The sequence below is a fragment of the Acomys minous genome, assembly GCF_964271855.1.
Source record: "Acomys minous genome assembly, chromosome: 1".
NCBI classification, from domain to species: Eukaryota; Metazoa; Chordata; class Mammalia; order Rodentia; family Muridae; genus Acomys; species Acomys minous.
In genome coordinates this window covers 8,291,845-8,318,920 of record NC_140483.1, presented here as the reverse complement: position 1 = coordinate 8,318,920, position 27,076 = coordinate 8,291,845, and the positions used below count along the sequence as shown (strand labels likewise).

Sequence of the window (27,076 nt, the reverse complement as noted above, 5' to 3'; positions counted from 1 at the left end):
TAGCTTACCTCAGTGTCTGCCCTCCTGGATCGTCACGGCAAGCAAATGCCCTATTGATTGCTATAGTAGCCATTTAATTGCTGTTTCTTTAAGGAAAACTTAAAACTTTATGATTGTCTCAAAGGCCACATTCCATGATCCACCTGGTTAAGAAGAATGTTTTGCTGTGAGTCACAAAAGCCACAGGAACCCCAGGGACTATGCCATATTTTCTACTTTCTCCATTTTTCACAACCTAGAAGGGCCACTGCCACGGCAGCTTTGGGGACTTCATTTTCAGCAATAATTTCCTAGAGTGACCAACACTATGGGGAAATCTGTGCTAACTGTTTGAAAAAAGAGAAAGAAAAAGAAAAAGCCTACACCTGAGTTATTTGCAGTACTGTCATGCTAACATTCAACTCAATAAGACCTGGAGCTCTCAGGAGGGGCCTCTGCTAATAGCTTCCCACTGACCTCTCTGCAACAGGCCGGCCTGCTGACTGGTGGCCCAGTGGTGAAGACGGCAAATGAGGTGTGAAAGCTGATTTTTTTTAAGGCTGTGATTCTGACTGGTCAAAAAAAAAAAAAAAAGCAATGAGTTCTATAATAGATATATATTTTTCCAGAATTCTCCCCTTCAGACCGTCCATCATGGGAACTTAAGCATGACCTGGAATATTAATTATGTCAGGTTGAGCGATGAGCAAATGTACCATTTGTTACCCAGTCACCCTTAGCCTTACATTAATATTTTGAACTATTCCATATTTCTAACAATCTATCAGCAGGCTCCTTTCTCCTCAGCCTTTATTCTTATGCTTAAGTGCTAGGTGGGATAGCATTTAAAGGTGTAACTGATCTGAAAGCAAAGCCTGTGCTTGCTTACATGGAGTGCCTGCTGTGCTGTCTCAGGGTGTGTGTGATGTGGCTCCCTACACGCACCTTTGTTTCCTGTGTGCCTGAGGGAGGCTGCAGTCTACCTTTCTCTCCTTTCTTTGTTATTGAGGTTTCCTCTCAGAACACATTTCTGTGAGCTGAGCAGACTGTGAAACTAGACATGGAGGCCTCAGACTCCCACATCACAGCTCTGATGTGTCAGTGTCAGGCTGCACCGGGAGAGACCGCCATTTGCCCAGACTTGGGAGCTGCTTATTCCAGGAGTGAACAGAGGTGAACAGGCTAGCTCAGAGCCAGGAGTGAATGGAGGTGAACAGGCTAGCTCACATCTAGGAGTGAACAGAGGGGAAGAGGCTAGCTCACATCCAGGAGTGAACAGAGGTGAACAGGCTAGCTCACATCCAGGAATGAACAGAGGTGAACAGGCTAGCTCACATCCAGAAGTGAACAGAGGTGAACAGGCTAGCTCAGAGCCAGGAGTGAACAGAGGTGAACAGGCTAGCTCACATCCAGGAGTGAACAGAGGTGAACAGGCTAGCTCACATCCAGAAGTGAACAGAGGTGAACAGGCTAGCTCAGAGCCAGGAGTGAACAGAGGTGAACAGGCTAGCTCACATCCAGGAGTGAACAGAGGTGAACAGGCTAGCTCAGAGCCAGGAATGAACAGAGGTGAACAGGCTAGCTCACATCCAGAAGTGAACAGAGGTGAACAGGCTAGCTCAGAGCCAGGAGTGAACAGAGGTGAACAGGCTAGCTCACATCCAGGAGTGAACAGAGGTGAACAGGCTAGCTCACATCCAGAAGTGAACAGAGGTGAACAGGCTAGCTCAGAGCCAGGAGTGAACAGAGGTGAACAGGCTAGCTCACATCCAGGAGTGAACAGAGGTGAACAGGCTAGCTCAGAGCCAGGAATGAACAGAGGTGAACAGGCTAGCTCACATCCAGAAGTGAACAGAGGTGAACAGGCTAGCTCAGAGCCAGGAGTGAACAGAGGTGAACAGGCTAGCTCACATCCAGGAGTGAACAGAGGTGAACAGGCTAGCTCACATCCAGAAGTGAACAGAGGTGAACAGGCTAGCTCAGAGCCAGGAGTGAACAGAGGTGAACAGGCTAGCTCACATCCAGGAGTGAACAGAGGTGAACAGGCTAGCTCACATCCAGGAGTGAACAGAGGTGAACAGGCTAGCTCAAATACTTCACCCTTTTTTTAAACAGCAGTCACTCAAGTCACTTAGCAAATAGAAGTCACCGATTATCATAAAAAAGGACAAAATCTAAAACTATTTTCAGGCCTCTTGATTTAAAAATCTGTGAACACTGCGATTGGTGCACACTTCTCAAAGGAGGTCTACCTAAAATATGCTTCTGAACTAAATTATAAGCAGACACCATTTGAAAGAGATACAGTAGCAAAGAGTTGTAGTGACTGGAAAAGTAAAAGCAGTCCTGAGAGCTGTGAGTGAAATATTGACCATTGTGTAGACTGCTGAACCAACAGTGGCAAGACGTGTCATCATAGCTAGCAGATGTCCTTGTGCTAGAGATTTACAAAGACCCCACTCAGCAAGTAACTGTGTCGCTGGTACTCGACGGCCATTGCCATGCAGCTGCAGCACAGCATGTAGGAGGCTATGGCACACCTGACTGATCCTGCTGAGGACCTGGTCACTTCTCAGCTATAGCAGCTGAATTTCTCCTGCATCTCAGCCTGTACTCATCACTAGGTGTGGCATGAGCATCCTGATGTAAAGCAAATAAAAAGCTAAGCATCACTAACTACACAAACTTGCAGTTCATTTTACTTTGATTAAGAGAATTTGGGGTCCTGGTGGTTTTAGTAGCTACTCCTCTCTTATCTTTTTAAAGCATATTTGCTTAAAGCTTAGGAACCCAGCCAGGCCTTTAATCCCAGAACTTGGGAGGCAGAGGCAGGTGTATCTCTGAGTTTGAGGCCAGCCTGACCTACACAAAGTGAGTTTCCAGATACCCAGGACTAAACAGAGAACCCCTGTCAAGAGAAACCAAACCAAACCAAACCAAACCAAAATACCAAAACAAAACAAAACCCCACCACCCCCTCCCCATAAACACCCCTGAGGAACCCAATATGTTTCACACAGACCTCCTTCTGTAGCGCTTTGTCACTGTAGTTCTGAGCTGGGGCCTTTGCTTATCATACGCCAGGCACTACCTTCTGTCCTTAGATGCCCCCATCCCCAGCAGGACTGAACTGAACAGGAACAAAAAGAAAGAGAAGGGAAGAAAGGGAAAGAGCAGAGAGAAAAGAAGAAAGCAAATTTTTGAAAGGTTTTCATTCAAATTAGTGTGAAGCCTTGTTAAAGCCAACCTTAGAAGTCACCACCGTGACCTGAAGGGGACACGTGGGACTTCAAGCCTTAGACAGCAGCATTCAGGGGCTATTTTGCACTGCTGTCATGGCTTGCATGCTCATGTGGTGGGCATTCCTTCCGAGGAACTCAGGGGTGCAGTAGGGCTGCATTCGGCTCTGCATCTGGAGGAGACCCAGTGCCCCTGGGCCTAGACTTATGTGGAGAAGATCTCTAGGACCCTGAGCGCTTTGGTGCAGGGAGAGAGAGACATCCCAGAGATCCCCTCTGCCCCAGAAGCAGCCCCTAGATACTGAGTTATGCCTGTTTTATTCTGGAGAAATTTTTGTTTTCCTCAAGTATTTCTTAAAGGAGAAAAAACAAAGGTGTGACATTTTATTATTACATAATCAGAGAGAAATATTTTTAAATAGCTACTTTCACTAAGTTAAAAAAAAAGGCTGTGGATTTTCAGAAGTGACTTTGCTATTCTCATCAATATTATTAGAACATTTCCTGTGAAATGTTAATTAGAAGAAATTTAAATATAATATTCCATAGTGTTAATTAAAATCAATGATTATAGAACACCTACCAACTTGCCCAATCTAAGGTATGCGCAGAGATGGAAAATGCTTTTTGTCCCCAGGAGCCAAGTCTTAGAAGATGTTAGAACTTGAAAGACTTTCTATGACTTACTGCAACACAGCTAGCTAATGGTGCCTATTTTCCTGTCCCTGTTATCAGAGATACAGAGCATGGTTTGGGAACTGAATTTCTATGGCAAACATATCTGAATTTGTTCTAATGCTAAGTTGAATTTTGAAATAAAAATGGAAGAAAGGCATTGAGACCAAGAGAATAACTTAAGTGGGGGAGGGGGAAGTTATAGCAAACAGTCGGAGAGCATCAAGCCAGCCACTGGGCACAAGGCTACTGCCAAGGATGATCTTCAGAAGGATGAGAATTCAAATTTAACTTGACCACAGATTTGAAATTTCCTGATTTTAATATCTCCTTTAAAAGGTAAACTCAGGAGAAAGCCCAGAAGAGACCATGAAAACACTGGCAAAAACTACAATTTAAAGAGAATCACAGAGAGATGGGAGCCAGATACAGGAGAACCCTAAGAAGTGTGCAGGCCAGTTAGCCTGGTGAACTACAAAGAGACGCTCTCAGACAGAGTGAGAGATGAAGACAAACATCCAAGGCTGTCCTCTGACCACAGCATGAAGCACACATGCGTGTGTATATCACACACACACACACTCACACACACATGCATGTACACACACATGCATGCACACACGTGCACTCACACACACACACACACGCACTCACACACACACGCACTCACACACATGCGCATGTACATGCACCCACGCACACACTCACACAAGCACACACAGAGTAGTGGGCATGGAGAGAGCAATTTATTCATAAACATTAAACTCAGCTATGTCGTAAATGTGAGAATGACCACACCAAGAATCCCACAACACTGACTACTGTGCTCAGAGCACATGACCAACTTCAGCAGACAACGGACCACGGCAGACAGTGCTCGAACAGCAATGAAGAACACCTCTGACAGGCACGCTAGGAGACTGGATCTGACTGAGGAAAGAATCTCTGTTATGTCAAGGTAAATTGCAAAACTGGAAAAGCAAAGCAAAAGTGGGGCAGACCGTCCAAGAGCTGTGGGCACCTATAAAATGTGTAGCATGTTGTACTATAAATGAGGTGAGAAACTGCAAAAAAGGATGAGAGAAACATCTGAAGAGATAATGACTGCAAGTTTTCCTCAGGCTTACTCGCTGGCACTGCACTGTGTGAGGGCATGCCACCGCCAGGCCTCAGTGTTGTGTACTCAGAGCCACGGCTGCAGCACTGTGTGAGGGCATGCCACCGCCAGGCCTCAGTGTTGTGTGCTCAGAGCCACAGCCGTAGCACTGTGTGAGGGCATGCCACCGCCAGGCCTCAGTGTTGTGTGCTCAGAGCCACAGCCGTAGCACTGTGTGAGGGCATGCCACCGCCAGGCCTCAGTGTTGTGTGCTCAGAGCCACGGCCGCAGCACTGTGTGAGGGCATGCCACCGCCAGGTCTCAGTGTTGTGTGCTCAGAGCCACGGCCACAGCACTGTGTGAGGGCATGCCACCGCCAGGCCTCAGTGTTGTGTGCTCAGAGCCACAGCCGCAGCACTGTGTGAGGGCATGCCACCGCCAGGTCTCAGTGTTGTGTACTCAGAGCCACGGCTGCAGCACTGTGTGAGGGCATGCCACCGCCAGGCCTCAGTGTTGTGTGCTCAGAGCCACGGCCGCAGCACTGTGTGAGGGCATGCCACCGCCAGGTCTCAGTGTTGTGTACTCAGAGCCACAGCCGTAGCACTGTGTGAGGGCATGCCACCGCCAGGCCTCAGTGTTGTGTGCTCAGAGCCATGGCTGCAGCACTGTGTGAGGGCATGCCACCGCCAGGTCTCAGTGTTGTGTACTCAGAGCCATGACTGCAATAAAGTCTCACAGTGCAACACAGGCAAGCACCACCAGAAACAGCTTGGACTCGGGTGTATTTGATTTTGGTTTAAGTTTTGGTCATTTGTATATATAAATGTCTCTGCTTTTACTATTGCCATGTTTTTGTCCCCACGTGCAGTTATGGTAGCAACAGGCTGAGAAGAGCCATAATGCCAGAAATGAAGGAAGGAAGGGAAAAAGAAAAGGGGAGAGATTGGTGGATGAGAGAAAGAGGGAAGAAGAGAGATAGAAAAGGAAAGAAATAAAAAGGAAGGAAGGATGGGAGGGAGGGAAGGAAGAAACTAGAACAAAATATTTAAGTTTCAAGGGGGTGGGCAGTCACGGATCAGAATCCCCCTTGTCAATGCCCCCTACAAATGTGAAGGAGAAATGAAAACTGTCCAATAGAACAGTGGTTTGTTGACAGCAGACCTTTAGTGGCAGTGGACCAGCCCTCCTGGCGAAGCCTCTGGGGCTGTCAGGGAAGAACAGTCAGAGTACTGGGGTACTCAGACATAGTAATTCTCCTCACAGTCGCACGAACAGGCCTCTCTTTACCCCTTCTTCACGAGGACGCTAGTCTCTCCTCTTACTTGAAAGCTCAGCCTCCCGCCTTCCATCCCACCGCCTTACTTTCTTTTAACCATCCACATGTTTGGCTGTTTTCATCTCCTAGCTTTTCAGGCTTTCTCCCCCATGTGGCTATTTTGGGAACACGTATACATTTCTGGTAGTGTAAACAGCCTCCACTAGCCAACTCTCTGCCATGCCTGTCATTGCAGTAAGTGGAAAGCACGCCTTTTTCATTCTGTTCTCGCTGATGCTCATCTCTGACGTCACTGGCTCAGTGAGGAGTTTTCAGTGTGGGTGCAGATGGTGCTCCAGCCGTGGTTCGCCCCAGCATCCCTCCTCTGGGATGCCAACCTGACCATGGGAAGAGATACTTCCCTACTTCCCTTCCAGTGTGCAGCAACGGGCTGATTTCTTTGCTTTGCTTGAGGAGAAGTAGGAGAAATCATGGGCTCACAGAATCAAAGCCATTACTGACGGTGTCCAGCACTTCCATCTCTCTCTGCTTCTGAGCTCCAGTAGGGAAAGGTGTTTGTGTTCAGGGTCTGACACCTTCCTCTCCTTTCTGAGCCAAGGGTCTACCTCAGTTAGTCCATCGCAGGTCCCTGGCAAGGATCCTGCCTCCCTTCTGCTATCAAATGGATTGGCGCGGAAGATGGTGCTGAATACACCAACAAACAGTCCATTTCTGTCATGGGGGGGGGGAATCCATCTTTTTCACTAACATGAATATTACTAGTTAAAAGAATTATTGGTAACTAATTCGAGAGTACAATGCCAAAGACACATTTCTTTACTTCGTTTTCAATCTCAGTCACTTGTATATATTGAATGAATTTCATTTGTTTTAGAATTACAGCTGCTGCCTAGAACAGCAGAGATAAAAAAATACTCAGATGGCAATTACATCTCTGCTTCTCTCTAAAGGGCTCTTTCTGAGGAGATAAATACATTGCCTTAAAGCTGTCCCCATGGGCTCAGAAACCTATGCTTGCCTTCTGCTTGAGACAAGTTCACAAGTCAAGTTGATTTTCCCCTGCCCCCACTGCTCCATGTTTGAAGGAGCTGATGACTTAACATCTATAGTATAGGAGAGGGCTATGGTATTGGGTGCGCTCTGCAGGACTTGCTTTCAGCCAACAGGAAGGTTCAGAGCACGCTTCCCACTGCCCAGGAGTGTACCCTTGAGGCGGCTCCTTTTTCTGCCCTGTCCAATCAAGAGAGAATGTTTTTGAAGATAGCTAGACCAATGTGAATTTCAGGTTTCCTCTGACTGGTGTATGGCTTGTCTTGTTTTGGCCTGTCTAGAATTTCTAATGGTGTTAGCTGCCCCTCCGTCTGTTCTTTATATACAATATTTGCCTTTTTAAAAACTCACAAAAGAGCCAGGCACAGTAACATACGCCTGTAATCCCAGCACTAGGGGAATCAGAGGCAGGCAGATCTCTGTGAGTTTGAGTGGACTCTGTGGTCTACAAAGTAAGTCCAGGACAGCCAGGGCTCCACAGAGAAACCCTGTCTCAAAAAACAAAACCAAAACCAAAACCAAAAAAAGAAAAAGAAAAGAAAGAAAGAAAGGACAGAAGGAAAGAAAAAAGAAAGAAGAGAAACCTCACAAAAGAAAACCACAGAACTAACTAATCCTGGGCCCCCAGGGGCTCCCAGGGGCTCCCAGGGGCTCCCAGGGGCTCCCAGGGGCTCCCAGGGGCTCCCAGGGGCTCCCAGGGGCTCCCAGGGGCTCCCAGAGACTGAGGTGACCATCAGGGACCCTTCATAGGACTGATCTAGCTAGCCCCTCTGCATGCATCTTATGGTAGCGTAGCCTGGTCTTCTTGTGGGAACAGGGGCTGTCTCTGACTCTGCTGCTGACTTCTGGGACCCTTTCCCTCGTCCTTGCTTGCCTTGTCTAGCTGTGAGGGGAGGTTCTTACTGCAACTTGAAATGTTTGGTTGCTATCCAAGGAAGGCCTGTCCTGTTCTCAGCAGAAGCGGAGGAGGAGTGAACAAGGTGCGGAGGAGAAGTGCGGAGAGGGGCTGGAGGGGAGGAGGTTGGGATACAAACTACTACACTAGTAATAACTAGACCATGAAAAAACTCACAAAAATATATTGTGCAGACACAGACAGAATGTTCAAAGCCATTATAGATTTCAAATAATTTTTATGTTTTTGATTCAAGGTAGTAGTACTGAGTGATTAGGGTTAAAACCTAAACTGCTTTACTTGTCTTGAATCCTTGCAAGTCAGGGTTAGGAAACAGATGAAATATGCTAGTGCCTACATGGGGATATCAGTACCAGGAGATAGAGTCATTAGGGTCAATGCGAGTTCAGAGCCACACAAGCAAATGCTGACTCATAAAACAGCAAAGAAGGGGGAGCCTTAGTGCCCCCCTTTATGGGTCCACCGACACTGTAAGAGGTAGGCGTGGCTGCAAGGACGAAGGCCAGTGCTGCTCTAAAGTGTAAACCGAGGAAACAGGAAATTTGCCTTCACAGATTAGGGGGAATTTAACATTTTGAATGTTCATGCATAGCTGGCAGGACTATTAACTTTAATATGGCTATGTAAATAAATGCATAATTTAACGTAGTCATTTAACGTAGTGATGTAAGAGCTACAGAGGCTGAAGACATTGTCAGGGTCAGAGCATGTGCGTAGTATGGAAGAAACCCTGGGTTTAGTCTCCAGCACTGAAAGATATGTACATATGTATACATATAGGCATGTATATGTATATATACATACACACATCTATATATATACAGATGTATCTATTGCTTGGCCTTTTAGTTAGATCAGGTGTAAACTGTATTACTTTAATTATTCAGAGTTTTCTGATACACACATATATGTATACATAATTAGCAAATGAAGGACAAGTATGAATTTGTTAAAGGGAAAAGTAGTAAAAGTATTTAACACCATTGACTCTATATGTTAAGGTATGGGAGGGGTGGTCATTTCTCTGTGTTTGGGATCAATCTGAAAAGGGGATGAAGAGGGTTTATGTTTAACTTGGGTTTGGTAGCAATACTGACAAATTTTATTGTTTCCAAATACACTTGATCCTCACATAGCAGTAGCTCCCAGGAACAGCATTCCGCTCCTGTGCAGACTCAGCCAGGAGAGCGGATGCCCCGTAGGCTGCACTGCAGTATGGCTCTGAAAGTGTGTGCATGCCAGCCAGAGAGGCACATTCTGCAACACACAGGCCTGAAGCTACTCAGGGAAATCATTCCAATAGCCACTGAATTATACGGACAGAATTCAACTCTCATCATTTCCTATCTAAAAATGAGAGATCTATCCTTTTTAAAAAAAAAAAATGAGTGTCTGGTGGCACACACCTTTAATCCCAGCACTCAGGAGGCAGAGGCAGGCAGATCTCTGTGACTCCCAGGCCAGCTTGGTCCACACAGTAAATTCCACACCAGCCAGGGCTACATTGTGAGATCATGAGACTCTGCATTTTTTTAAAGGAAAGAAGGGGGAGGCAGTCCAAGGTATAACAGATACAATACATCATGCAACCTTTCCAGAGAAATAAAATTTTTGATTAATATTGCTAGAGGAGAGAATGAGTAATTCTCTTGTCACTTCAGAAGGTGTAACAAAATTATTGTCAAAACATAAAGAACAAATATTATAGCTCTGGGTCAAGCAGTTAATCAAAGTAGTTATATTTGAAGCGGTGAGTGGCTGAACACCATTGAACTTTTAATATTTATATGAATTTGAAACCATACACGATTCTAATAATTTCTTCCTCTTTCACCCCTTCCTCTGTCTACCCTCTTCTTCACTCTCTTCCTCCTCCTCACCGCTCCTTGCCTCATTTTTTCTTCTTTTCATTGCTGGAAATTGAACCCAGCGTCTAAGAAGTGGGAGGCAGGGGCTCGCCCACCGAGCTACATCCCAAGCACCTACAATTATATTACCTAAAACTTCAGCTCTGGAGCGCCTAAAGTCCTGGGCCTCCAAGGGCACCACTGCTCCTGTTCACATCACATACTACCCCTCCACAGACACATAATTTAAAAAGTAATACAACACGTTTCTTTAAATGGGTTCCAAAATCATGTCAGCTTCGGGTCTATGACAGAATTTCATTTTTAATCACAAAAAGCAAACTTTTATGATGTCTTCCTAAAGAAGCCATTTAAAAATACTCTTTAGCATTGTATTTTGAAAAATATATAGTTTCCTACAGCTCTGTCTTTCTTCGGTGGCTTCTGGTTGTTCTTTTGCCTCTGTCCATGCTTTTGCCTGAATCTCTTAGATGCATGTGGTAGTTAAGACAAAGAGAAGAGAGCAGAGAAGGGGATAATTTGCTGATAACTTTTCTCCCACTTAATTCTTTCTACTTAATGAGAATTGGGGATAAATAACAATTGTCCTTTTCCATGAATTGCAATATGATTAGAATTACATATTAACATTAAACAGGGAGGGTGTAAGTATAAAAGCTAGTGCTGAATTAATTTTCCTGTTAGTTCATTCTTTGGTCCTTTGGAACAGAGGCTGCTAACGGTGTGGAAAGACAGACAGGGTAAATTCTGGCACACACTGCTCAGTGGGATGCAAAGAGAATGGCGAGGCTTAGAGCCTTCTCCTTGAACTGCCTCCAGAGGTTGGAGGTCAGTCTTTTACCTGGGGCACAGTCTTCTTGAAAGAATACTACTGCCAACCACTCAAATGGGAAAACATCATGAGGATAATATTTTAGTCACTGTAAAGATAACTGCTGCTTCACAGAACATTCTAAAGATAAGTATGCAGAGATAGACAAATGTGATAAAATGGCTCCAGTTGTGCACAGGAATTGCCGTAGCTGCCTAAGTTATGCATGGCTTTGTTATCCCTTTGCACAAAGGCTCTAGCTTTTCCATCGATGTCCATGGGCTGTCTGCACACCTGTCTGTAGGAAGAGTTTGCTGGAGGAGCACTTCTCTTGGGATGCTCAGAGGCTGGGATGGAGTGCCTTGCATGTAGGCTTCACTTGGTGAACTGACAGCTTCCAGGGACTGAGTTCTACTGTGAATGTCCCAACATCATGGAGCTAATTTAAGCTCAAGTATATCCATGAACAGACTCATTTTTAAATTTTTAACCTTCTTTTGGAAGAGGGGGGAGAGAATTGTAGCCTTCTCAATCCCATGCCATTCCCTCCTTGTTAGCTAAATCCAGTACGCACCTGTTCATGCGAGATGGAGAATGCTACCTCCCATGTCCAGCATGATGGTTGGTCTCTGTCATTCCCGCCCCTGGGGAGGCTAAGGCTGTGATTTCAATATCAGTCTGGGCAACACAGTGAGTTACAGAACAGCCTAGGCTATGTATACAGTGAGAGCCTTTCCCCACAACCCTCCAAAAGCTACCATGCAAAACAACCATTCCTTTATCAACCTGTCTTAGCATCAAGCCCTCTTCTGCTCCTGCAGATATTTACCATAACAAAATTACAGGCCATGAAGGAATTTAGAATCAGTAGCTGGGAAGATATGATTCAGAAAGCAAATAAAAGAAGAACGCGTGTAATATGGCTTATGACATTAATTACGTTGTGGTGAGCCCTCCAAAATGACTGACAGACCTGTGTCTGACTCATTCTCTTTTTGGTGCCTGGATGGTCCCCGGATTCCTTAAGCATTCTGACATACCGAGATCGCTTGCCACCAACTCTGAGTCTCCCGCATTGTTACATTCTTGTCCTCCGGCTCTGGCAGATGTTTCTTCCCCTTTCCTCTTATGAACTTTAATGTTCTATCAGTTTTCACCAATCTACACTAATAAGGACAGCTGACCAGTTAATATACTTCATTGATAGTTTAATAGGAGGGAGGAAATGTCTTTAACAGTGGAGGAATGGGAAAGGTCAGTGCTGGTGGGAGGCTGTGAGAAGCTCCCTTTGTGGTGAGAGCAGGACTCGGATATCCAGACTACAGCTAGCTGTGAGAAGTAGTCAGCTTCATCCACGTGCAAGGAAATCCTTGTGGTGAGCTTTTCTTGACTAGAATGTCAGGCTGTGATGGGATGACCACACTGAGGAGCAAAGGAAGAAAAGACACAGTAGGCAGGGCGGAGGAGAGAGCGGAGGGTTGTCAATGTTTACGCTGAAAAGGAAGGATTGTTTTAAATATACTTTTATTAATTCTTTGAAATTTTCATAAATGCATACAAAGTATCTTGAGCATGTCCACCCCCAACTCCTCCCAGATCCTCCAACCCCCTTCCCACCTTTATGTTCTTTTGTCATTTATTATTATTATTATTATTATTATTATTATTATTATTATTATTATTATTTTAATATCCCATCAGGTTCAGTCTGTGTACACATACACACATGGTTGTGGGCTCCATGAAGCGTGGTTGGCCAGCTAGGGGTCGTACCCTTAAAACTGGCTGTCCCTCCCCAACAGCCATCTGCCACTGAAGGCTCCTGAGCTAGGGGTTGCGTCTGAGCCCTTCTCCCCTCCACACTAGAATGTGACTGGCTTGGTCTTGCACAGGTGTGCTACAGGCGGCTCCAGCTGTGGTGAGGAGTGCAAGGGTCCTGTCACGCTCAGATGACACTTGCTTCACTCCAGTGCTCCCTGACCCCTAGCTCTTACAATCTTTCTGCTGACTCTTCCATGTGCCCTGAGTGTTGAGGGAAGGGAGTGTGATACAGAGATCCCTTTGTGGCTGAGCACTCCCCAGACATTTCTTTTCTACGCTTTCATCAGCTGTGAGTATCTGCACTAACTGTCACCAATTGCATAAAGAAACTTCTCTGGACAGGTGAGAGAGCTCTGCTAATCTGTGGCTATAAAAGGATTTTATCAAACATAGGACACGGAACCTTCAAGGTTTACAAACTTCAAATGGAAATGAAACAATGGCATTTTTGAAAGATTACTCTGACTGTAGTAAATACACAGGAATAATGAGTAAAATACTTAACTAAAAGTAGTTTTAGAGAACATTGCCATTGCTTTGCACGCAATAAAATGGAAGGCAGAGGAGATATAGAAAGTGAAAAAAACACTTGATGAAAATACAGCAAAGAGAAAAGGTGCAGCCAGGTAACCACAAAGAGCCAGCCTGCTGCTGAGTAAATGACCCACAGGCATAAAATGTGTGCTGCCCACTACCAGCTGACCTGAGCATCACTGCCCCAAGCTTCGCACGACAGCTGGGTACTCTATACTTGTCTACTGAGAAGCCTGTATAAGTACAGTGTTCCCAATTCACAAGACAGCCGACGCAGGGGCACCCACACAACTGCACGTGCAACCATGGCATGTGCACACAGAGACTGCCATCTTTCCGTGGCACATGCTGCATACTAAGTCCTTGGTGTACACAAGCAGAGAACCTATAGGCTCACTGTCAGGATGGAATGTAATACGTGATTTGGAAATTAAATATTTCTAGTTAATATTATAACCTTATAATCTTTGTCTTCTAAACATGTTTCCCATTTAACAGGCTATCTGTTTACTATGACTAGGTCAAGTTTAAGTTTTAATTAAAATATATTTCTTCTTTATATAAATTCAGTTTGGTATGGTTTTGAGCAAAAGATGACTGCACACATTTGATTTTTTTCAAATATTCAAGTATAACAAATTATAGCTTGTCAATAATGTTCACAGCAAAGGGCTTTTTAAAAAATCACAAAATGACAAGAATTACTTTTGTCCTCATATAAAAATTGTCAGAAGAAGGAAAAATATCAAAATTTTATATAAATGAGAACAAAAAACTGTTTCTATAATACTTTTCACTTTTATTTAAACGTGTTAACTATCAAATGCCACAAAATAAAATATGCCATTAGACTGATTGATCCACATTGTTTACACATCTGTTCTACGATCATGTTAACAGGAAAAAGGGGTAACTCCCTAACACATCACTGACTGCAATGGACGGTTATGTAGAGTAATGTTCATCTCACAGCGCTAGCTGTTGTCACTCAGATCCCTGGGCCATCGCTGAGCGGCAGGAAACAATGTTTTCCTTTAGTGAGCCCAACAACAGGCCTTTGCACACATCCACCAGTAGGTGGAGCAGACAGCATAATTTATTACTGAGAACAAGGGCAAAGGAATGAAAGTCAGTTTCTTCGGAATAAAACAAATCTGAAATGAGATTTTCTTCAAAGGAAGTGTGCCCTGTATACATTAGATTTGGTTTGACTGGTTCCTGAATCAAAATAAATAACTTTATTAAATAATCAATCTTTGCAGAAAGATAAATTAAATTTACAAATGGAGGCATTGCTTGCATTCTACTTTATTCAAATCAAGTAAAATTAGCTTTCCTTTCAAAAAATTTTACAGGGACAAAGGTTTTTTGATGTGTTCATTTAGTAAGGACGTTAAACACAGTCCTGCTTTACAGGTGGCGAGTGCATAACAAATAGTATTTTCTAGGAAATATAATTGACTAATCCTGTTATGTCTGCAGCAACAAATTAACCTTATTACTACTAGTAAATGGTGATTGATTATTTATGCAAATGAGTTGCCATGTTCAGCTTTCTGATTGAAATAAACATATAAAAAAGATGCTTTACTATGACTTGAACTTTTTAATTAATAAAGCCCTCAGGGGTCTATTAATTCGCTCATTGCAATATTAGTTATTTACTTATGTAACTCCTATTAGCACAAACATATTTGCTTGAATAAAGATGAGATAACAATAATAAAATTATGAATAGCTTCTCAAACTATTTAAAAACATACATCTGATTCACACTAAGATAGGCGTAGGGCTCGGTTTAAACCGTGTCAGCAAACATCACTATAGCAGCATAATCAGTCCAAGGTTATTCTCCATTGAACAGCAGTACCTGTATCTGAGTTAACAAACATCATTTTGCAAAGCTCTTCAGTGTTTTTCAAGCATTATCTGCCTGACTAATGTTCTACATCTGCTAACTATGCTAAGCTACACTAGAACTATAGGAATTTAATGCCAAAATTAACAGTGGACAACACATTTTAATATAGTTACTAAATTATTGAAACTTCCAATAAACTATGTCCCCTACAGAAATGCTACATTTTTTACATAGTTCAACAAAGCTGTTCGTATATAAATAAACGTCTCACAAAAACAACTTACACTTGTGACTCACAGTTAAAACACCAGTCTTTTGACGTTGAAAGCCCCTGCAGTAAGCAGTCCAGGAGAATTAACCCAAACCAACTAAGAATATTTTTAAATCTAGAGTTCAACTTCCACCCAACAGCCAAGTCATTAAGGCAAGTGAGTAGCAATACTCACATAGAAGTGTGTGGTTTTGTTTCTTATGCAGGGGAAGCATTTAAAATTCGTTGTTTCAGTAAAAACAAAACTGAAAGTGGTATTCATCTTAAAATACTTGCAGATAGCAGTTTTCTCCTACTAAGAAAGTCCTGTGACAGCAGTCTGAGAGGAGGAGGCTGGGCACGCCCTAGGGCCAAGGCTCGGTTAGCATAGACTTACAAGCCCTGCACTCCCAGCCCAGCACCAATGGAGGAGCACGCACACATGGCACTCAGACTAACAGGCTAAGGAGGAATCATATTCAGTGGAGCAAATCTCTGCAGTCTTCAGACTCTACTTCTTTTATGTTATGATGACAAATACTGATTAAAGGAAGCAGGACAGATCTAGTGGGAACGAAGGGAAGGCGTGTGTTTTCCAGAATCGTCTGGCAGCACATCCAATCTTATGGACAAATGAACAGATTGGACAGTAAGACAGTATCACTCTTTGATTTTATCACCAAGAAGCTGGGGGGAGGGGCACATCTCCACAGGGTCAATGGTCATCCTTTCATCTCTTCAGTTACTTATAGTTAGATCACTATAATTTCATATACCAAATTGCCAGAGCCAATGAAATTTCTGACAGTTTTGAAATGTTTTTCTGAGGGAGAAGCTCTGACACAGTTTCACCTGCAACTCCTTAACATCAACGGCACCGTGTAAAGTGAAAGTGAAGAGGGCACAACATGGAGACGCCAGTGTAGGGATCTCAGATTAACTCTTGTTAATAACTAAAATAAATAAAAGGCGCCAGCTACCTCTTTCTACTCTCAGGGTTTTGGGGACTGGACCCAGGTCACCAGGCTTGGTGGCAAGTACTTTTACCCACTAAGCCATCTGCCAATCAGTTCATGCTTTAAAGGCACATTTCTCTGGGCAGAATATTCTATGTACAATGTATTCTTTCTCAGTAGCTGTAACAAAATCTGAAGTATGAGAATAAACTTCTAAGTATTCTAAATTCCACACTGAGCTTTCCATACGAAGCTGATGCAATCTGTTCAAAAGCTTTATCTGACACCTTCCATCAAAATTTAGAAAATGGGCTTAATCTCAACATTCTTTCAATTAAAAGAGAAAACCTGAAAGCCAGCTCAGCTTAATAACTTGCTAGCTCTTGATCAATTCACAACACAACAATAGGCCACTCGGAATGAGTTTTGAAGGCGAGGTTACGCCCTTCATGTTGTGTTATATGCTGCTGACTTGGACCTTTCTGCCAGTGCCTCAGCAGCTGCCGCTATGAAGCACTGTCACAGACCAATCATGGTGCCCGTGCACACCTACACAGAAGCACGAAATTGAACTCGAAGTAGTGTCTTTGTGGTATCTTTTCAACAAGTCGTGTCCTATTCAGCCTGCTAGTTTATCTCTGTCAGGGTAGGGGTCTAAGAGGCTCACGGGAGCTGCCAGGCACAGGTACACTAACCTGCTTTGTGCTGAGCAGGTAATGCATCTTGCAGGCTTGCTGATCTCTTAGCTTCTCTTCCTGTTCCAGGCGAGCCTTCCTCTCTTCTCTCTCTTTCATCTCTGCAAACTCCTCCAAAGCCTCCCTGCATCAAAATTGCCAGCAGTTACTCTGATGACATCTGTTGATTCCCTAATTCTTTCACTGATGATAATCAAGTTTTTTGAGGGGCAATGATCACCCACATCCATCAGAATCAAGGGTGCAATTTATCTTGCCTGTGAATTCTGTGGAAATCTCTGCGCTGTTAGACAATGTTTATGGGACTTGTCATGATGGAGTTTTCAACACCAAATGCACACATGTTATAATTAATACAGCGGCAGAGGAAATGTCAGAATTCAATGCAGAGTGAGTGGCTTTCTACATCACCTCTTTGTGGAAGATTAGCTATTCTGGAAATATTAAACATTCCAAGAAGGATGTGACTCTTAAGTTTTCATTTGTATTTACAAATGTCTACTTTTTATTTTGCATACCAGTCAGATTTTTTACATGCTTAATTGATTCTGTTTACTTCAGTTAATAGCTCACCTAATACTGATAAAATTGCATATATTATCCTGCATCTAAAAAATTGACATTTTATTTACTTATATAAATAACTTAAATAAAGGATTAGGTTATGATAAATTTTTATAAGGAAAAATTCCACTAAAATAATGAAAAATCTCATTTATGTATATGTCTAAGAAATATAAATAAAAACATAAGCTTTAAATTATACTGTGTGATAAATAGCTTCTGAATAGGACATGATATTATCAAATAAGGAAGAAAGGCTACATCTTTTGTTTTCATTGAACAGATTTATCACTCATGTCAGAGCAGCATTTTAATACTGCTGTTTTATTTTTAAAATAGATATATAACTTATGTCTACTTTACGTAAAATTTCAAATACATCACCTCAGCCATTGTTACACACACACACACACACACACACACACACACACACACACACACATGCACATATATAAACTAAAAGGAGACAGTCGAAAAAAATAAAATAAAACAAAAGGATTCTCTTTGCTACCTAAATGTCTGGTAAATTTTCTATTGAAATTCCTTGTTACAGGCTACTAATACTTTACACAAGGTTACTTATGAGGCACTCTGACGTTTAAAAATCACCATGCTAGGCTACTGTAGCAGAGCAATTTTTTTCAACATAAGATTAAATTGCAAAATAAATGAATTACTTGGAGTGGCATGGCCCCCATTTTGCCACCCTTCCCTTGAAAATTGCTTATTTAATATGAGAAAAGGAGGCAGAAAAAAGCCTGTTTTCCTTTATGATGGTATTTGGGGGGCTTCGGCACCCATCACCTGGGCTAGCTGCACATTCAGGTTGTGTTGGCAAGCTGGTACAATGACCTCTGGCTGCATCTCAAGGCTATTATTAATCGCTAAGTAACCTGGTAAAGCCAAACAAATTTGTTTCCATTGAAAGCATCTCTGTCTGTGTCTGCGAATTTGTTCTATACCAAACAAACCTCATTAACTGTGTCCACTTTTTGACAAAGAACCAGGAGTTAGAGGAACTGGTGACCTTTCTTTGTCCTTAAGGTACACATTTCAAGACAGTTACATATGAGCAAGTGAGAATTTTTACCAGGAAAAATAACAATCATGGTACACAAAAAGTAAGAGCATTATAAATTTAGTCTTTACTTTTGTTATTAGGTAAAATATGTTTGTATGAAAAATAAGCAATTCCTCTATGATTCCTCTTACAAGCCTTTGAGATAATTAAAATAACAAGTGCAGGTGCTGGTTATTATCCTAGTTTATATAATGAGCCCAAATAAGAACTTACTAATGGCAGGAATGGGATGAGCCGCTCTGGACAGAGATGACACTTTCCACTGAATTAGCAACACATTTCTTTTGTCTTACAGTCCTGTTTTCTAATAAAACTACTCAGATTTTCTGCACCATTTCATTGTCTATGAAATATTCGTTAATAGTACTTCAAACATAAATATTAAAACTACTGTAAATATGTAAAAAGATTTATATTTGAGTTCATTTTATGCATGGATTTATAGTGATAAATATTTACATATTTTAGAGTTGCAGTGACAATAAAAGTAGCCACTGGGAGGCAATGTAGTGGAGTAGTCAGGAACGCAGTACGCAGTGACCCTGGTTATACATGCTGCACTGCGCTTTTTGCTTGCTGTTTAACCTCTTTCATCTAGGAAAGTATAAAGTACCCTAATAGTTCCATCTTTCTCAGTAGATGACTGTGAGGATCAGATAAGCTGGATCTATGCTGTGTTGCTACACAAGTGCTAGCGTGCTCCAGCATTCCCATACACTAGGCGCAAGGCTACTCACTTTATTAACTACAGATCTTTCACGCTAGGTCTAACGCCCTTGATGATAGACCTCCTGATAAGTGCATACTGTGTGGTTGAAATGTCACAACGAAGAACACAGCACCTTACTTCCTAAAAGGCATGAGGCATGACCAAAACTTTCACCAGTGGCAACGAAAAGAGGAAATAAACATGTAAATAAAGCTCTCTTTCCCCTTATCTTCTCACCTTGAGGAGAGATTTCACCTCGAGAGCCTGGAAGAAAGCTGTGTGGTGAAAGATGACAACCATATCTGCTAGGCTGTTACATCACTATGGGGCTGTGTGGTGCAATGACCAGAGCTGGGCGCCTAAGTATCTCATCCCCCTACCCTGGACTAAAGCACCCTGGCTGGAAGCTGCCAGGAGTGTTGGCTGTTAGCTGCTCATAACTGAACCTCACTGAGGGACACTAGCGTGGCTACCATCTCTTTCAGGCTGCACGTGCTGAAGGGAGGACAAACAGGTTCGGAGCCTTTGCCCCAGGGAGGAGCACTGGCTGGCCCCAATAGAGAGCCCTGCCTGCTGGGTGCTCTCCCCTCTCAGCTTCTGTTCCTTTACTCGTTCACCAGGGTTCTGCTCCGATGACTCTTCCCACCAGGGACATGCACACTTCCTTTCTCTCACCTTCGCTGCACAGATCTTGAACCACCTGGAAAGTGTGAGCATCTAAGTTTTTGTTCTGCTTTGAGTAATTCCCTAGGTTAGATACATAGATTTCTGATTTAATACTCTCCCTGTCCTATTGGGGGAAATGCCCATTGGGCAGATTGCATCAGCCTAGTTTGACAGATCAGGACATGAGATTCACAGAGATGAAATCCCCCAGACACCCACAACCAGAAAGTGGAATGGAAATTCAGCTGTGACTTCAAAATCAATACCTTTAGTCATAGTGTTAAATTCATATGACAAATTCTGCTTTATCTAGTATTTTATTAGATATTGACAGGGTTTCTCTTTCTGAGAAAGTAACTGAATATCACAGTACCTATACTATTTTCAAAGCACAAAAGAGGGTAAAAGCTACGTTTGGGAGTAGTTTGGATAACTTGCCCTTCATCAGTTCATAGCTTTAGAATCAGGTGGCTACGCAGAAGCATGGACCTGATGAGCAGTCCTAAGGCTCTCTTCAGTAGGATATGCTTCCACTTGTCACTTTCTGGTTAACTGAAAATGCAGGATGCATGCTACTAACTTTTGAAAGGATAAACAGAAAGGATACTCTGAAGCTGTTCGGCAGACATAACTAACAAATAGTAAAATGTTACAAGGACTTTGAGGCTAGTCCCTGGCCTCTGTCCATCCTACTCAATAGTACTGCTACTTGGCACCACCGTGCTTTAGTCTCCATCTCAGCCGGTTCCATCCTAGCCCACGTGGAGGACCTTCGCTCACAGCATGTGCATGCTCTAACTGCAGCATCCTGTACAGTCTGAAATCTGCCACTGCTCTTCTCATCCATATCACCGTAAACCTGGCTTTCCTCCAAGAGCTTAGAAAAACTTACAACCATATAATTATACATATATTTATTTGATGTATGACTCTTCCACCAGACTGCAAACTCCATAAAAACAAGGACTACATTTATGTTGTTCCTGTCCATTCGAATAGAGAAGTAAATCTGTTTTCTAAGAGTTCTGGGTAGTAGTGTAAGAATTATAAAGGAGTATTATCTACACGGAAGTATTTACGATTCTGTGTGAGTGGTGACAGGAACTTCAGGGCAGGGTAGACCTGTGAGGGCACTGCCCCTCAGTCCTGAGCCTGCTAAGCTGACAATACTTCCTTGCTGTAGTTTGTGCATTCCCACAACACATGGTTCCTTTCTCTTCCTACAATGACTTGTTAAATTGTTTGAAAAATATTTCCCACAAACTTTTTTTTTTTGAGGAAAAACATCCTGCTCAAATTGCTTTCACAAACAATCCATATTAAAGATTTTGGGTCTTGAGGGTCGAACTCAGTTGTCAGGCTTATGACAAATTCTTTCCTCACTTACTGCGATATCTCAGTGGCCTTCAAATACCTCCCCCCATTCTTTCAAGAGTCAAAGATACCTCCATTAATAATTGTTTGTTTTTATCATCATAAGCCTCTGCTCTTTTATGGGTCTAAAACATCGCACATCTCACTACAGCTGCATGCATGCATCATGCACTTCTTGAAACAGTCCTATTAAGTGCTAGGGCACTGACATGGACTAAATACTTATGACTGTTTAATTAGGAGGTCTGTGTGGTGGGTTTGAGGAAAGGTTAGGAGTTAGGCATGATAGTTATGAGAAAGTAAAAGTCAGACAAAAGGAAAGTGTAACTAAATGGCCCTCACCAATCTGGAGTCTGAGAGGTTTTATATAGCAAACTGCTGCATGGCATTTGTACCATTATGTGAAGTAGTGTACGATGCTGTCACTTTCCCTAGCACATGGGGATTGAAAGAGATGATTATCTGCCAGCAAGATTGCTCTCACCAGGTACTGGATCTGCTGGCACTGTGACACTGGACTTTCTAGTCTATAGAATTATGAGAAAGCAAACAAACTTGTGTATTTAATAATCCAGTCTCTGACGTTCTGTTATAATGGGCACAAGTAGGTCAATCACAAAGCTCTGTCATCACGGTGCCCTTCTGAAAGCCTCTGCTCTGGTACCTGTTGCTGAGTATCCTACACAGTCACTGCCGCAGACCCCAGGAAACGGCTCCAACAGCACACCCGCTCTTCAGAGGGTAGATTGGGAAAGAACTGCTGCGTTGCGAGCTCTGCTGCATCCTGTAGTGGAAGCAGGGATCTCTCTCTCCCTGCATGATGGATGTGGAAGCTGCTAGAAATACATTCTAGGTGTCATGCAGACCAGCCTGTCAGAACTCCTGGGAGGGCCCTACAGGAATGCAGACTGAGAAGGCTCAGTTCTATTCACTTGTATGACGTCATAAAGAAACTCAGTGGTGTCACAGTCGTGATCCTAACATGCATGTTGTCACGTAAGCAAAGCCCTATGAAGTGCCACATGGCAGGATGTGTGTATCAGAAAAGGTTCTTGAAAACAATAACTTGACAGGAAATAAAGGGTGATATGAGCTACTTTAAAAGTCAAAGGGAACAGGCACAGCACTTGCATAGAGTCCTCAAAAGAGCACAAATGCCACCGTTGTGAGGACACTGCCTCACATTGTTCTGCAGCCTTTAACACTGCTCTGACAGCAAGGCTGACATTCTAACGTCAGGTAGAAAGCACTCATGCTTGCTGTGAGCATATTATGACACAAACATATTTTATTTTTACTCATGTCTTAACTATATTTATAAGTTAAAATATATCATTTTCTTCCTTCTCTTTGCTCCCTCCAACCCTCATCATGTACTAAATTCATGGCCTCTTTTTAGTTGTTCACACACACACACACACACACACACACACACACACGCATACACAATTTAGCAATTCCTGAAAAGTCTTTGTTTCAGTATATGTGTTTTTCTCAAAAATATCTAAGCTGCTTTAAGAGTTAATATCAAGAAAACAAGGCCCTCTAAATCAACATATGCAGAGGTCATATGCAGGAGGTAGAAACACACGAGCAGGACCTGCATGCGTCCGTGCCAGGTCCTCTGTGTAGACTGTGGGATTCCTGAGCATGCAAATGAGTGGGTCTCTGATTCACAGGCCTTCTCTTGGGTTCTTTTCCTTTGGTTGGTTTGTGTTGCCCTACTAATGTAATAGTATTTGTTTTGTCTTATATTTTAATTTGTTATATTTATTATCTTTCAGGAGCCTGTTCTTTTCCAATGAGAGACAGATAGGGGAGCGGATCCCGACTGGACAGGAGGTGGGGAGTAACTAGGAGGAATGAAGGGAAGGGAAGCCATAATCAGGGTGCATGATTTGAGAATACAATCTATTGTCAATAAAAGGAAAGAGGAGTTAATATCAAGAAGAGAAATAACTGACTTGCTATACTTGTCATGTGTATGTTTGAGATAGTAAAGGAAATGACATGTAAAGTTTAGTCCCTGTTTTCAAGGAGCTTATGAATAAAATATCTAGCACCTTCCTAGACAGACAGGATGGCCTATGGAAGAGACACTTGCACAGTGCTTCAGTTCCAGACTCTCCCTTCTGGTGAGAGTGATCAGAAAAGGCAGATTCACTAAGGCTGAGTTCAGAGTTGATGTGAATGATATTCTCATTTCATGGGAATTGAGCTACATGATCCTATTTATTTTGTGTTTACTCAAACACTGAGCATTGTCTCTCATTTAAAAAGTGTTAACTCTGTTTTAATATAAGAATAGTTGCTTCTGCTTTTGCGTGTAAGCCACCAGATAGCAACTGGGGTCAGCTGTGAGCTAATCAGAGGACAAGTCCCGCAGGTTTAAGCAGCCACTACATGCCATTGCAGTGAATGCCTACGAGCTTTGAGAAACCAAGGCCTGCGTGTCCTACCCACGTCCCACTAGTCATGTCTATGTGACGCCACTGGGAATTTCATCTCATCTAGGGCTGGGTGAGAAAAGATAAAATGGAGACCCAGAGAATAAGCTTTAATGACTTCTTTTCTTATGTTAGTGATAACCCCAAGGGAAGAAACAGAAGGAAAAAATGGATATAAAAATGTTGGGCAACATGACAAAGGTGCATTGACATCAGTGATGGGCAAAATTTACATGGCATTTTGTCAATTCAGTGCTTTTAGAGTAAGTCATCGTTTCAGAATTTCTACATCATCACTAAATTCTATGCTTTCTAGATATTAAATGCTCCAGGAATTGCCAATCTGTGCTAATTTTATAACTACGATGTTCACTCATATTTTCCTGATGACTTATATTGTAAGTGTTATAATTATTTTAAAAAATATTGTTAGGACTAAAGATGTGACACAGTGGTTAACAGTACTTGCTGCTTTTCCATAAGACCCAAGTTTGGTTCTCAGCACCCATGTCAGATAGCTCGCAGACACCTGCAGTTCCCGCTTCAGCTTAGAAATGCCCTCTTCTATTCTCCTCAAGCACACGTGCACACAACATACACTCACACAGAGAGACACATAGACACAAGTAAAAACAGAAACAGATGCTTTAGAAATATTTGTCCAAGTATTTGTTCGAGGTTTGCTGAATTATTGATGTTGGATAAGAGAGGACAATGCTCAGCAAACAACAAACCAAAACAAAAAAATATACACAGAAAATAGGTTGAAAAAACCTATCAGAAGAGGAAAACAGAAAAAAGTAGAGTGAGATTCAGGGTCCGGAAGAAATTTGAGGAGACGATGGTTAGCAGTGTCTCCATGCTACAGAAGTCAAGTAAGGTAGAGAAGAGTGCTACAGCAGTCTGCAGCACAGCCTTCCAGCAAGACGCCTCAGTACAGATCCATGACAGCACAGACAGCCTCCCAGTGGGACTGGTGGAGGTGCTATCCTGACTAATACAAGAAGCACCTGCTCCTAGAGTAGCCTAGCAGTGGATGCCCTTTAGAGCAGAGAATACATTCTGTGCTTTAAGTAAGATACTCTGCAATCCGGTACCATCTCAATTATCGCATTTTCATATAAAACCTGAGTCTACAGGGCAAAGTGGTACAAACAGCTAACATTACTGAATGACTTGGGTTTTTGCAGAACAAGATGTTATTTTCTTCAGTCCTTCGGTTAGCTCTTACCAGGAGAGTTTATCATCTACATATAATTAGAGAATGACACATCTCTATGGTTTAGTTGGCCAAGATTAGGATACTGTATTTTGAAGATAAGGTTTATTGAAATGCTATCTTCGGATATCATATTATTCTCCTATTTACACAATAACTATGGAGCTCTACTTGTGTCCTTGAAACAAGGAACAGGGATGCCATTGTATGAAAAGTGGCCTAGCTGCTTGAGTTCATAAATTTTGCTCAGCTTTGGATGAGTTCAAAGAATTGCCATGTAAGAAAAGCCTTACAGAGGGAATTTATCTGATTATGGCAGTAATAATTACCCAGCTGTTTATTGCAGATAGAGAAATAATTCATGTAGGCAATAGGCCGTGGTGGCAATGACACTCCACATTTAGTAAATATGCAAACTGTTCACTTCTAATTAACCAAGCCAGAGGATGCCCTTATTAAATGTATAAACTAAAAGTGCCTTCCTGACAAGTGATGAATTGTTACAATGCACAAACTCTTGCCACAGAATTATTGGAGTGAACTTGGGGCTTAACTTCATTAAGAGATCTTGTGGGATAGTTAAATGAGGATGGACAGCGTAACAAGGCTTACCTGACAGCCAATGATATGCCGGAGCTTAATGGAACTGCACCTTTCCCTCTGTCCTACTTAACTGCTCAGATTCACAGTAGATAAACTGTGAAAGTACCAAGTTAATTTCACTTTGAATGAGCAAAAAAAAACTGAAATAACATGACATCCCACTTTAAAAAGACCTGACATTCACCTACTGAATAAATCTACAAAACAGCCAACTTCTTATGATTCAACTATCTTTTCCAGTCAAAAGCTAAAAACTACCAATCTCTTCCTTGACTTTAAAATAATGTTTAACAAACACAAATGGTTTGTGGATTGGCTCTAAATTATCTATAAATCATGGCTTAAATCAGATTTACAAAGTAAATGGATGAGTTTTACCACTAAAAAAATAAAATAGTAAGAAAGCAGTCTTTTGTTTTGTTTTATTTTGTTTTGTTTTTCAAGACAGGGTCTCTCTGTGTGGCCTTGGCTGTCCTGGACTCACTTTGTAGACCAGGCTGGCCTTGAACTCACACGATACTCCCGCCTCTGCCTCCCAAGTGCTGGGATTAAAGGCATGTGCCACTACACCCAGAAAGAAAGCAGTCTTAACTGAACTTTGTCCATCTAATTAGGAAATAGTTCATTGTCTGTATTTATGGTTGAGTTTACCAAGACAAGTACTCAGTCCGCACCAAGCAACTTTATGAACACTCACATTCCCCATCTTAAGAACCAGATGGAAACTGCTCCTGAAAGGGAGCCCTCAACTTAGTCAAACAACACTGTTTCAAAAGGGTAGGTAGAGGCTGGCCTGTGGCTCATAATCATCCTTCTCCTGCCTCCTGAGTGCTGTGATTGCTGTATGTGTGTGCCAGCATGCCTGACACTGCTCAGGTGTTATTTGGGTTGAAGACCAAGCAATTCTATCTACTTGACAGGTTTGCTGTGAAAATTGAGGCAGATGATAGTATAGCCAACTTAGCAGCTTGCTTGGTATAGTTGTATGTCCAATGTTTATCAGTAATTTTTAACAAGCTTGAATGACAATTCTGATTAAAAGATTAATATCTAATATTTTAGCATCAGAATTAACAATTTATATTTCTATAATTTATGTACTAAGATTTATACTTAATGTTTGCTATGTCTCTAGTGTTAGTTCTTTACTTTTCTTCTTTCTTTCTTTTTTGAGACAGAGTTTCTCTGTTTAGCTTTGGCTGTCCTTGACTTACTTTGTAGCTAAGGCTGGCCTTGAACTCACAGAGATCCATCTGGCTCTGCTTCCCTAAGTGCTGGGATTACAGGTGTGCGCCACCATGCCTGGCTGGTCTTTGTTTCTTATAAGGGGAGTTTATAAAGTCCATAGTAGTACCAAATAGTCTCCTGAAGTAGGTATCTTGAGCC

At 42.4% G+C, this 27,076-nt stretch overlaps 1 protein-coding gene across 1 annotated transcript in view; it reads right to left on the bottom strand.

Annotated features, from left to right (window-relative positions):
• SPATA17 (spermatogenesis associated 17) overlaps positions 1–27,076 on the bottom strand; it is a 164,811-nt gene that overhangs the window by 74,971 nt on the left and 62,764 nt on the right. Inside the window, 1 exon segment of the mRNA XM_084783343.1 lies at positions 17,028–17,151. Coding sequence (XP_084639469.1) covers positions 17,028–17,151 — 124 coding nt within the window.